Here is a 14,425-nt window from a genome sequence, read left to right on the forward strand (position 1 = left end):
TTGGGAACTTAAGTGAAATCATAATATTGAGATCAAAACTATGTGATTGCTAATACTGAAGAATTATTTAAGGCATAGAATCAAAAAGCTGGAAGGAGTTGTCTATGTTAAATCAAGCAACAACAAGCTTATGTGAAGTGATTGAGGGGCCTCTGTACAAGTGAGAACTAAAGACTGACTCAGGACTTTAGAAAACATAAATTAGAAAATATGATCATAAGTCCTTTTAAAAGAGGAATGACCTAAAGAACATTAATTCACATATTCACATCCCTGCAAATGTCTTTATACTTCTGTTTCTGAAATTGCTGGGTGCGGTGGCTCATGTCTGTAATCCCAGAGATTCAGGATGCTGAGGCAGGAGGATCAGAAGTTCGAAGCCAACCTGGGCAATTTAGCAAGGCCTTGTCTCAAAAAAAAACAGTCTGCAGGATGTAGTTCAGTGATAGAGTGTCCCTGGATACAATATCCAGTACTACCAAACAAACAAACGAAAAATAAATTGGTGTGTGTGTGCACGCGTGCGTGTGCGTGTATATATATATATACACACACACACATATAGATGCCCTATGACTTATGATGGGATTTTGTCCCAATAAATCCACTCTAATCTAAACATATCATAAATCAAAAGTACATTTAATAATAACCTACCAAATATCCTGTTTAGCAACACAGTATACTGCATAGTATTGGTTGTTTCTCCTCATGATCTTGCAGCTGACTGGAAGATACATCTTGTTGTTGCTGCTGCCCAGCATTGCAAGAAAATGCAGTGTATTGTACTGCATATGGCTAGCCCAGGAAAAGGTAAAAATTCAAAGGGCTAGGGCTGGGGCTCAGTGGTAGAGCGCCTGCCTTGCACAAGTGAGGCACTGGGTTCGATCCTCGGCACCACATAAAAACAAACGAAATGGAAGTATTGTGTCCATCTACAACTAAAAAATAAATAAATATTTTAAAAAATTCAAAGTACAGGACTGGGGTTGTAGCTCAGTAGTAGAGTGCTTGCCTAGCATGTGTGTAAAGCACTAGGTTCCATTCTCAGCACCACATATAAATAAGTAAATAAATAAATAAGGCCCATTGACAACTAAAAAATTTTTAAAAAATTCAAAGTATGTTTTCTATTGAATGTATATTGCTTTGGCAAAACCCATAAAGTAAAAAAATCTTAAGATGAACCATCATTGAGTTGGAGACGGTCTGTATAGAGCATATATTTTTGATTTTGGAAAATTTAACATTATTTCATATAAACATGTCATATTTCAACCTGATCCAGGGATTTGCAAATAAGTTAAAATGTTCTCATCATAGCTAGAAGTGGTTTGAGATAATTAACACAGGAAAAACAGTCAACTTTGATTCTCACATGTAAGATTTAAAACATGCTAACTAATGTTATTTGCTTTTTGGGGATGGGTACTAGGGATTGAACCCATGAAGTCACATCTCCTACCTTTTTCATATATTTTTTGAGACAAGGTCTTCATAAGTTGCTTAAGACCTCCCTAAGTTGCTGGGGCTGACTTTTGAATTTGTGATCCTCCTGCCTCAGCTTCCCTAGCCATTAGATTAGGTGGATGGCACCATGCCCAGCTACTATTTGTAATAGTTATATAATATTCTCTATTGTTCATATCTCATGTTATCCTAGATAATTGTGACCCTGGACGCAATTTTTAAAATAAGGAAATAAAAAATTTCTTAGAAAAATATTTAATCAAAATATTTTAGACTACTATAATTACTATAGGAAAGAGTTCTGAAATCTCCTTAACATGCAACACATTCAGTATCCTTATTACACATTATTGTTTTTTCTTTTTTGTTTGGTGTACTGAGATTGAATCAGGCCCTGCACATGCTAGGCAGGTTCTCTACCACTGATCTATACCCTAACCCTAATATTACTATTTTAAACCTTTGAAATAAATCTTTCATTACTCCTAGAAGGGGCTGACCTCTATACACATCGCACACATATAACTATGCACATTTGACAAAGGTAATGTATGGTGTTCAGTGGAGACAAATGTAAAGGTATGTAAATCTCTTCACACAAAAGTTATCATATAATGAAGATCTTTTTATCCAATACATTGAAACTTATTAAGTACAACTGTATATAAAATGGTGATTTTTGAAATAAAAGCAATTCTTAAGAGAAGTTGACTCTCCTTGAGAGAATTTTGGACTTTTCTTTTTGGAATTGCTTTCACCTTCCTTCTCACAGGAAAACTTCTCATTACTTTCACCAAAACTGGAATGATTTGACTTCATTCACTAGATTTGTCTCTAATGACTTTTTGTTTTGGTGGTACAAGGGATTGAACCCAGGTGCACATTGACCTACATTCTTCGCCTTTTTTTTTTTTTTTTTTGAGACAGGGTCTCATTAAATTCCTGAGGTTGGCCTCAAACTTGCAATCCTACCTTAGCTTCCAGAGTAGTTGAGATTACAGGCATGCATCACCATAACCAACTGAATGATTTCTATTTTTAAAAATCCAGATGCAGCCTCATGTGATGAAGATTTCTCAGCACTGATATTATAAAATACCAACTGTTTAGATAAGTACTGTGAATTTTTTGTGTGCAATGATACCATCATAAAGGTAAGGTGTACACCTCTCAAGGCGACATGTGTAATGTCAGGTTAAAGAGAAAACCAAACCATCTTCCACATGATATTATGGTTTATTTCTGACCCTGAAAGGAGGGAGGCTTTCTGGGTGTGATTTTTTTTTTTTTTTTTTAATGGTGCTGGGGATTGAACCCAGGGCCTTGTGCTTATGAGCCAAGCACTCTACCAACTGAGCTATATCCCCAGCCCTCTGGGTGTGATTCTTTTCTGCCATTTGATAGCTGTGTACTTGCACATACACTAACCTCTCTGTCCTTCTTCAACTGTGAAACAGAGATAATAATACTTAAATCTCATGGGTTGTTTTAACATTTAAACAAATACCTGCAAGACACTTGGAACACTGTTTGGCATACTCAAGGAGAATTAACAGATAATTATTTTTCTTATTATCATATGAAAGTAGAGTTCAAAGTAAATTTCAAGCCTAAAACAAGTCAGTAGAAGAAAAGGATATAAAGATATTTTCCCTGTTGTACATTTGACAAATTCCAAATTTCATCATTAAGGAAAGCCACCGTTGCTCCTTTGAGGAAAAGGCAATGGCTATCTGGAGGATCCAACTTGACAGAATAAATAAAGACCAATCAATTACTGTGAGCCTAAGAGCAGAAGGATGATTAGTAGCATAGCTAGAAAAAAATTAAATAATGTCCAAATTACAAAAACAGTAAACTTTAATAATACGTAAACTATAATGTTGGTGTAATGCTTTATTTTCTATTTTATGGCTCCAAATGATGAAGACACAGCAAGGTGTATAGGTTAGATGAAGGACCAATCTAGAATCCTAGTACTGAAGTGGTTGAGGTATTACCAGTCACCTTCATAAGAACAGTAAAAAGTCAAGATTGGCATATGAGAATTATGGTATTGGCATATCACCCATTACATGTTAATTTGAATTCTACAGAAAAACATTTGGAAGATAACTTATTGATACATTTAAACAGTACTTCCAATTTAAATAATTAGGAAGTTGTATAATTTTATACAGAAATATTTTAAGTATATGTCAGTGATGTTTGTTACTAAGAAAAGAGTAGTTTTTAATTTTTTTAAAAATTATTTTGGGGATTGAACCCAAAGGCAATTTACCACTGAGTTACATCCCTAGCACTTGTATTTTTTATTGAAAACAGGGTTTTGCTAAGTTGCTTAGTGCCTAAATTGCTGAGGCTGTCCTTGAACCTGTGATCATCCTGCCTCAGCCTCCTAAGTTACTGTGATTACAGGCATGTGCCACTGTGCCCAGAAATCAAGTTTTTTTCTGGAGTGGTGGGGATTGAACCTAGGGCCTTAAGCATGCAAGGCAAGCACTCTACCACTGAACTACATCCTCAGTCCTGAAATACAATTTAAAATTCAGAACTCACTACTTTCAAATAACTAAATAAAATTATAATTCATTCTAACTGAAGAATTCTCCTACTAGGCATTATTTTAACATTTTGGCCAACATGTATTTAACATAAAAAACAAACTACATTTCTTTAAACATAGGGTATAATTCAGAATTTGTATTAATTTAGCCATACCTTGCCTCAAACAAGATTTAGGCATTATTCTTTTTAATTACATTCCTTTGTTCTAACAGTAATGCTTTATTGTTTCTGATAATACCTGAAGGCTTTCTTCTGTTGTTATCCAATGGCCTCCAACACCAAGAAGCGTGATGATATCATGTTTATGCGGTAGTAGTTGTAATTTTACAGCTGGTTCATCATCTTTACTATATAATCTCACTTGTAAATGAATATATAGAGAGAGAAAAGAGACATTTTATATTAATCTGACAAAAACTTGTTGTTCAAAAAGTTTTACTTTTTAATATGGTAATGTGGAGGCATTTTTCCTAGAACAAGGCAACACACAGTACATTCAGATACTTTAAAATATACCTTTCATATTGAACATATTTATAAGGTTTATTCTATATTTCATTATAAATGAAATAGTATGTTTGCATTTGGAAACTAAGGTAATATGTAACATAATACATAGTTAAGTCTTGTAATGAATTAATTATAACAATGATGGCTTAAAACAGTGGGATGAGCTGCTTTCTAATTAAAGCATTCAGATTCAAAATAGTCATATGAGTTACTTGCAAATCTTGAAATTTAAATCTTGAAAATGGTTTCAGAAAAACAAAACCCACACATGATGGCCAAGGTGGTATTCACAACGAGGCACTGGGTTCAATTCTTAGCACCATATATTATATATATAAAAAAAAGTCCATTGACAATTAAAAAAATTTAAAAATATATATACATATATATGTGTGTATATATATACAGAAGTGTACAGATTACGTGTTGAATAGATATTGGTTAAACTAAGAAAGTTCAAGAAGAGAGAAAACTTAAGAAATTTCTATATGTTTTCCAATAGACACCACAGAAATCAACCATCCAAATAGAGGGCAGCCACACATAGCAGAAATGACTGCAGACAGACATCTGGATAATAATGTGTACTATCTGGGACCAAATGAGATCACAGAAATAGGTTTCTTACAGAGATTTGTCTTCTGTTACTTAAACTTCAAGTCTATCCTTTCAGATACACAGTGATTACAATGGAATAATATGAGGAAACTCCAATTTATTTTACTTTATTTTTAAAAGTATTTTTTTTTTTAGTGGTAGATGGACAAATATCTTTATTTATTTATTCATTTTTAAGTGGTGCTGAGGATCAAATCCAGGGCCTCACACCTGTGAGGCAAGCACTCTATCACTGAGCTATAGTTCCAGTCCAGGAAGCTCCAATTTAAACAGACAAGTCTTTAGTTTAAAAAAAAAAAAAAAAAAAAAAAGGCCTGGAATTAAACATCCAATTTAATAAATGCATTAACAATTATTCCCTGTTTTTTTTTTTTAATTTTCCCCTGAAATTCACCAAACTGAAAAAAACTAAATAAGCTACTGATTTTGTAGGTACCAACCTCCAGCATCTAGAACAATATCTACTCCCAGGCCTCCTGTTTCTTCCAAACAGCTTTCAGCAACATCAACCTTCCCATTGGATACATCAATCACTCGGGCTGTAAAGGACAGGAAATCAGGCAATTGTATTATTCTTTTTTTTTTTAATTTTATTTTTTTAAATTTTATTTATTAGTTGTTCAAAACATTTTTTTATTATTATTAGTTGTTCAAAACAAATTGTATTATTCTGTATGTGATCAACACAAGCCAATCAGGGGGAGAAAAAAAATCTATTTTCTGAAATGAGTTAAGCAGTTTAATTATTAAATATTAAATTTAAAGGGGAAAATTATATTTCAATAAAACATTTTTCCATTGAGCCTAATTTTGATAAGGTTCAATTCTAAATGAAGGGACTGATAAATTCAGTAAAAGAAAAATATGAGCATTTTGTGGATAAAGTAGTCCAAGGATGGTCTGTGGATGCAGAAGATTGCTCTCAATAGCTTAGTTTATGTTACTAGAACTGAGAATCTGAAAACACAGAGATATATATGTATCATTCATATTACAATGTGAATTGGAAGAGCAAGCAGTTTCTTAAATATGTTTAGATTTATTCATTTTTAAAGTTCAGTAATACAAAAGAATAGTTGTCAACATGGTACTTATCTACTATAAGCTGTTTTATCCTTTCTCAGTCACAGAACCCCTCCCCTTGCTACCCAAAATGGAGAAAAGTCCTGAAGGTAAGGAAAAGGAACATGATTATTTTTATCTGTTAGTGAAAATTAAACTAATCTTAACTGGTTACTTTATTTATTTATTTTTTGTTAAATTTGGGACTTCTTTTTTTTAAGAGAGAGAGAGAGAGAGAGAGAGAGAGAGAGAGAGAGAGAGAGAGAGAGAGAGAATTTTTTTAATATTTATTTTTTAGTTCTAGGTGGACACAACATCTTTGTATGTGGTGCTGAGGATCGAACCCGGGCCACACGCACGCCTGCCAGGCGAGCGCGCTACCACTTGAACCACATCCCCAGCCCTTAACTGGTTACTTTAAAAGTATTATATTAGTAGAAAAAATAATTATAGGGCTGGGGTTATGGCTCAGTGGTAGAGTGCTCACTTAGCATGTGCAAGGCCCTGGTTTTAATCCTCAGCACTACATAAAAAGAAATAAGTAAAATAAAGATATTAAAAAAAGAAAAAATAATTATATTTCTATATAATAGAACAATCAGAACTTGAACTAGCAAACAAGGAAATGTTTATATTGCAGTTTTAAATTTTTTATTTCTATTTTTTGTGGTACTTTGGATTGAATCCAGGACTTGGTGCATGCCAGGCAAATGCTCTACCCTGAGCAACATCCCAGACCCACCTATAAATATTTTCAACACCTTGTTGAAGAGAATTACTCTCAGAGATGTTCAGATTAGAGGAACAGTAATCTGAGATTTGGGGAATGGGATAGAAGACATAAGGGAAAGATGACTGAAATAATCTCGGAAGGGTAGAATTAACCAATAAGAAACCTTTCCCTTCAATAATACCTTTTGCTTTCTTTCTACATTCTATTTTCTATTTCCTTCCTTCCATTTTTTTTTTGTAGTGTCGAGAGTGAAGCTAGGCTTTCAGGCATGCTTGGCAAGAGATCTAACACTGAGCTACATCCCCAGTCTTCCATTAAACTTTTGAATCTATTCTTCTTCCTCTTCTCCTTCAACCCCTGTATTGCCTCCCTTTCATTTCTTGGTTATCTCTGCAGGATGCATAATAGAACAATGGAAATAACATGGGTTCTACTGTTAGATCAGGCATCAAAACCCATTCCAGTCTCTTTGTCTAATTGTATAACTTGCAGAAACTAGTTAAATTCTGAGAAGCTACTTCATGGTCATCCACCACAAGGCTGTTGAGAACTTAAGGAGGAAATGTCCACATTATTCAATGAACATTACTTTCCTTCCTGCCTCCCTTCACTTATACTCTGTTCATCCTCTTTGCTCTTTTTCTGTCAGTTTCTCTGTTCCTATTTTCTTCCTCTCCATACTCACTGCTGTTTGAATAGGTTCAACTTTTTAATTTTTATTTATTTTTTAGGTTCAACTTTTGTAAGAGCTCACAGTCTCCACCATGTCCTGCTCACCTTAAACTATATCTGACTTGTGTTTCTATGTGCATGGATCATTTGTCTCACAGAAAATAAACAACTTTAAGGACACATGATGGGGTAAAAGAGGTTGAGAAACACAGAATGGTGCAAAATATATTGATTTATTGACTGAAACCAAAGAAACAACAGGTATTTCTTAAGTGTGTCAAAGTTCACTTAATAATGCAAACTTGGGTAAGTTGGTAAGACAAAAATTTAAAAAAATTGAAAGATGTAAGTTTAAAATTTTTAAATAATTAAAGATATTACTTAAGTAAATTTGGAATCAGCACAAATTATTTTTTAGCTGTTAGTGCATTTTAAAATTGACTTTCATTTGTGATTCTGTACTTCATTTTATCAGTGCAGTTTTTATTTCCCTGAAAAACTTCATGTTCTAAAATCTGTGCTGAGTAATGTTACCCACCTATATAAGACCTAAGTCTTTCAAGGCACTGCTTGTCTTCTAGGCTGTATGCTGTTGAAATCACTTTGGCTCCTCTGTGGTGTGCTAACTGAATGGCTATTGTGCCAAATGCCTGTGTGAAAACACATACATGATGGGTTAACAAATACAGGGTACAGGCCATATCCAATCTATTTATGCTATACAAAATGTATAGCATATATATTGTATACATATATAGCATACACACACACATGTATATATGTACATGTACATACACTTTTTTTGGTACTAGGAATTGAACCCAGGGTACTTTGCATTGAGCCATATTAACAGCCCTTTTTATTTTTGAGATAGGGTCTTGCTGAGTAGCTGAAGCTGGCCTTGAATCTGTGATCTTCCTATCTCAGTACCCCAAGTTACTGGGATTACAGGCATGCACCACTGCACCTGGCTTAAAACATAAATAAACAAATAAAAATTAAAAAGGGCTGGGGATGTAGCCCCAAGGTAGACTGCTCCTGAGTTCTTCCTAGGGAAACAAAAAACAAAATACCCCAAAACAAAAAATGTTATAATAAAAAGGAAAAAAGCAAATAAGATTAGTAGGCTAAACATCTGATTGACTTCTTCAGAAAGGGGAGTAGAAAGGCTGCATGAATCACATGCTCAGGTCTGACCACTGCACATCATTTCTAGGATGGAAGGCCACATTCAGAAATGTGACCATGGAAAGAGAAAAGGAGGCTGTCAGGGCATTATTGAAGTACCTGCAGGAATCTAGCTACCTCTCTTTGGAGACTGGAGCACTTTAAACACTCCATCTGTATTTGGACCTGTGAGGTGAGCACAGGGAAACACTACTACCCTGATATTGGACATCAGGCTGAAGCCAATGCTGAAGATAGCTTTGCCTTTTTTCCAGAGAAAAGGAGAGGAAAATGATTTTCATCAACAGCCAAATAGAAAACTATAGATTCATCTCAAGTTTTGCAACCATTTTAGAATATAATATTTTACATATTCTATATTTTTGGTACTGGGAATTAAACCCAGGGGTGCTTAACCATTGAGCCACATCCCCAGCTCTTTTTGAGATAGGGTTTCTCTAAGTTACTTAAGGTCTCACTAAATTGCTCAGGCTGGCCTCAAACTTGTGATCCTCCTGCCTCAGCCTCCAGAATCATTGGGATTACACGTGTGCCACCAAGACCAGCTATTTTTTTTTCAGTTGTAGATGGATACAATATCTTTACTTATTTATTTTTATGTGGTGCTGAGGATCAAACCCTGTGCCTCACACATGCAAGGCAAATGCTCTACCACTGAGCTACAACCCCAGCCCAAGACCAGCTATTTTACATAATCTTTTAGTGTCTATTATTATGATAGTCTGTTTTTGATGATATATGGAATACATTTAAATCAGTTTATTTTGACACCAAAACTTTATTAACGTAAGTGTAAGTTTTGGTGATATGATAGATACAAAACCAGTAGGAATTCCAGACTTTGTATAACAGGAATGAAGAAAAATGGCTTGGCTGGACATACAGCTCAGTGGTAGAGAGCTTACTGCACAAGGCCCTGAGTTCCATCCCCAGCATGGGGTGGGGTGGGGGGAGACTTGTCTGCTTTTTTTTTGTAGTTCTGGGGATGAAACCCAGGGCCCTGTACATGCAAGGAAAGCACTATACCAACTGAGCTATGTCCCCAGCCCCTTTGTCTGCTTTTTAATGTACTGGTAAGTTTAAAATAATTAGAAACTAATTACACTAAATCTAACTTTTGCCTCCTATTGATAAAAGCAGTATATGGTAACAAAATGGGAGGCTGGTAAGAAATCTCAGTGGTCAAAGGCCCACGAATTCAATCCCTGGTACTCCCCGCGTCCCCCCAAAAGAAATCTGTTATTAATCTATTGGCAAAGAATTCTATTAGCTTGTTTCTAAATTTCCTAAGTCAACTTTAATCTTTTTCTTAAGGAAAACAAAACAAAACAAAACACTGACACTTACACTTGCTCCATCCATTATCAGCACGGATTTTCCAGGAGAGAGATGAGAAAGATAATGCAGGGCTGTATAAGCTCGCACTCCATCCCGAATAGCTCCAGCAGCTTCTGTCCACGTAACCTTTTCTGGTTTATGAACTATCACAAGGAATAAGAGGACACGATCCATTAGCAAGTCCTATTCGTACTGCCTTCTAGATCTATTTCTTTCTATCTCTTCAACCATGGACCATGGCCTTGGTCCAAGCCCCTGCTCCTGTTACTCTTTCCCCAACATTATGGTTTCCTTGTTTCCCTTCTTGCCCACGTATAATCCACTCTTAAGATAGGCATAAAGCACAGCTGCATTAATAAATGAAAAGCAAAAGGTAAATAAGCACCATCCTACTAGAGAAACACTGCATAAAGATCATTCCAACAATCTCTCTTTCCCCACCAGAGGTCACCATTCTAACTCAATTTGGGATTCACCTTCATAGCTTATCACTCAAGTATGCAATCCTAAATCATCATTCAGTTTTGCTTGGTTTTGAACTTTTATCTAAATAGAAGTATTCTTTGCTCTCTTGCCTTTCATGTTGAACATTATGTTTTTGGGAGACACCTTTTCTGTGCCCTTTCACTTGGGAGGTTGTGGTACTTTGGTTTTTGTTGTTTTATGGTAGTCAAATGTGTGCAAACACCTTTGGTTATCTATTCTCCAACCAATGCACATTTGTGTTGTTTCCAGTTGTATCAGTGACAATGCTGCTAAGAATGTTCTCCTATAAAGGACATTGTTACACTATGCATGGTTTTCACTAGGATATTTACATTGGAGTGGAAATCCCAGGTCCTAGACCATATTACCTTTGACTTAGTTATACTTTTAAGTGTGCTTGCATAAATTTACTCCCTCACAGCACTGTCTTTTTGCTGTAAACTCTTCTATCAGATTTTTACATTTTTGCCAATTGTGTATAATGGTTTCTAACTATGATTTAAATTTGATTTTTTTTTTTTGACTACTGAAAAGGTTGATCCTCTGTCTACATTTGCTGGCCTTTTGAAATTCTTTTTATGAAGTGACTGTCTTTGTCAAATTTTCTATCATTCTGTCTTTTTAAAAATTTATTGACTCGTAGGAATTCTTAGAGTCATTTGTGCTGTAAGTATTACAAGTTGAGTCATTTGTCTATTTATGTATTATAAATATTCCAAGTGAATATTCCTTATTTGCAATACTTGGAGCCAAAAGTGTTTTGGATTTTGGAATATGTTCTTGTATGTAGTGAGTTAATATTAAGGATGGAAACTAAGTCTAAACATGAAATTCATTTATGTTTCACATATACCTTATACACATAGCCTGAAGGTAATTTCATAAAGTACTTTTAGTGTGTCTTTGTTTTGTCTGCAACCTGTCACATGAGGTTGGGTGCAGAATTTTTCACTTGTGGCATCATGTCAGTACTCAAAAAAATCCAGATCTTGGAGCATTTTGGATTTCAGATTATTGGATGCTCAACCTGTATTTCAACCTTGGGGGTTTTCTTGCGAATCACTTTAGTGGTATCTTTGAAAATAGAAGTATTGGAATAACATTCTAACATTTCTATGATTAAATTTATCAATGGCTTTCATTATACTTGGAAAAAAATGCAAACTCCTGATATAGTTAAAAAAGTTGTGTATGATCTGATCATTAAGCTGTTTCTTTATATGTTTCACTGTTTTTGTGTTCATGTTGTAAACTGAATATTATTTTTTCATACTACAAGCAATCCTTTCTAATTTTAATGCACTTTTTATGTCTTCACTAGCTCTTTCAAATCTGTTTCCTCTAAGGGCAATAGATTCAGATGGACAAGACACAGGGAAAGCACACATCACTGCACTAGCGACAGAATACTGCCCTCTAGTGGAGTATTCAAGCATATGTTGAAAATGTTCAGGGAATGAAAATAGCCAGAACACACTAAGTATACATATGATAGCACATAAAGTACTTTATTTCTTATTACACTCTTTAAGATAGGTATAATATTAAAATGTATGTATTTTGGTTTTCTCCTGTGTTCCTGGATCATAACTCCCATTGCCCTTGTTATTTCCTATATGACCAGTACAATAAGCATCTTGTATTTGAGTTTTTGTCTTTGGTTCCTGAAGCAGCTTCAGAACAATTCAGTTTAGTAAAAGCCAATTTTTTATAATATTGGGGTGCTTTAGCTTTAGAAAGCAAAGTCTCTGTCTCTCTTTCTCTCTGACCTTCTCTTCCCTACCTTTCCCGTACTCTCTGTTCTCTCCAAGGCAGAAAACTAGCAATCTTTTCCCCTAAGGTAAGTCAGAGAAACCAAAATTATGTTCTCTTATCTTTCTATCTTGGAGCTGGACTGGCAATAAAGAACTTCTGTGACACATCTAGTCTGACAGCAGATATTAAGGCTTCAATTTCAGAAAGGGTCCTGCCCCACACCCAAGACGAAGGAATGTTGCAAAGAAAGGCTAGGAAGATTTGGAAGAGACAGGCCTTGTTGGGTTTTTCTACTAAATCTATTAATATTAGGTAATGTCCTTTTTGTCCAATCTCATTTATACATGGTTGTCCATGCTTCAATCATACCCATGTGATGAAGTCCTCATAAAAAACTTAAATGGACAGGGGTTGAAGAGAGAAATCTAGATAGCTGAACATGTAACAGCTTGCAGGAAGGTGAACAAGAACTTATCCATGTGTTGGGAGGGTGGACAGCCCAATTCAACAGGTACAGAAGCTCCTAGACCTTGCTCTATGTATGTCTTCATTTGGTTCAATAAATAATAAATAATACCCTTCAAAATATCCTTTATAATAAATTGACAAACATATTTCTGCAAACCATTCTACTGAATTAATCAACCCTAAAGTTGGAACCCCAATTTGTTGCTGTCTGGTCAGAAGTTCTGAAGCCCACAACTATGACCAGTATCTAAAAAGAGGACAGTCTTGTGGGACTCAATCTCTGGGATCTGATACTATCTCCAGATGTCGGCTGTAGAATTGATTGCTCTAACATTTTGAGACCATACTAGAAGTGATCTGTATTATGGGGTATATAGTACAAGAAATTGAGTTTGTGTTTGTTTTTTCCACCCAATAGCTATTCTCTTAATTTTCTTGATTAAGAAATGGGGTTCAGGGTAACTAAGTTGTTCAAGGCCCACATAGATAGTAAGATATGACTCTAAAGCACATCTACTCTAACAATTCATGCTCAATCTACAGTTTACCTATATGGCCTTTCTTTTGGAACACTTCCCATTGTAAGAACTGTGACTACCATATTTTATCAAAATATCAGTCATGTAATCCTTAAAAAAATACTAAAAGACAATGTTGCCAAATTTAAAGATCCTAAAATTACAAGGTTAAATGTGGGTTAATGTCAAGATTCTTGCTTTTCTGTTAGTCAACAGGTACTTATTATGTTACAAAAAATAAACAAGAGTCATGTGCAGATTAATAATAAAGTATATCAGTACTGAGAAAATTATAATTTCACTTCTTTCTTGTTTATGACCAAAGTGCTAACAGTGCTGCAAATGTGTGCCAAATTTTTGTTTTATTTGTTTTGGTAGTGAAGGTTGAACCCGGGGATACTTTGCTCCTGAGCTTTTTAATTTTTTTTTTGTTTAAATTTTGAGACAGGGTCTCACTAAGTTGCTTAGGGCCTTACTAAGTTGTTGAGGCTGGCCTTGAACTTGAGATCCTCCTGTTTCAGCCTCCTGAATTGCTGGGAGTACAAACATGTGTCAATGTTGCCAAATTTAGAATGAAAAATAATTTTTATGTTTGACAGAATGACTTACGAACTAAAAGTAGAAAAGAACTGGAAGAATTATTCAATTTTAATCTCTAGCATTAATATTGTACAAAATAAGATTAACAGCACATTTGAGGAGGTTGTTTGGAACATTATTCTTTGGTTTGATGAAAGAACAGACTTTGAGTTGAGGTGACCAAATGCTGAGCTCTCATTAAACAATCACTAGCAATCACTAGGTTAAGAATTAAAAAGAATCTCAAATAGAGTTGTGGTAAACTGAAAATTTCCCTCTGAAAAGTTTCATGGAGCATACTGAAATTATCCCCCCCTTTACAAAATGCTACAAAATGCTGGTGCTGCAAACAGAATGCAGAGGTTATCTAGTTGAGTCTCCTCATTTATGAATGTAGTCAGCAAGCCCTAGGAAATTGCCTACAGGTGACACTGCCAGTGGTCATTCCTAAAGGACCTTT

General features: G+C 35.0%; 1 protein-coding gene across 3 annotated transcripts in view; it reads right to left on the bottom strand.

The window, feature by feature from the left end:
* Cryzl1 (crystallin zeta like 1) overlaps positions 1 to 14,425 on the bottom strand; it is a 33,506-nt gene that overhangs the window by 1,962 nt on the left and 17,119 nt on the right. For 2 of the 3 annotated variants that reach the window (XM_026393535.2, XM_026393536.2), the window contains exons 7-11: positions 10,169 to 10,302; positions 8,172 to 8,283; positions 5,607 to 5,705; positions 4,277 to 4,398; positions 3,111 to 3,216 (exon numbers count right to left, since the gene is read on the bottom strand). In XM_026393535.2, the coding sequence (XP_026249320.2) occupies positions 3,111 to 3,216; positions 4,277 to 4,398; positions 5,607 to 5,705; positions 8,172 to 8,283; positions 10,169 to 10,302 (573 nt within the window). The remainder of the gene's footprint in view (positions 1 to 3,110; positions 3,217 to 4,276; positions 4,399 to 5,606; positions 5,706 to 8,171; positions 8,284 to 10,168; positions 10,303 to 14,425) is intronic. The other variant, XM_077795393.1, reaches the window with a different exon arrangement.

Source organism: Urocitellus parryii, chromosome 2 (genome assembly GCF_045843805.1).
Source record: "Urocitellus parryii isolate mUroPar1 chromosome 2, mUroPar1.hap1, whole genome shotgun sequence".
Classification (NCBI taxonomy): domain Eukaryota; kingdom Metazoa; phylum Chordata; class Mammalia; order Rodentia; family Sciuridae; genus Urocitellus; species Urocitellus parryii.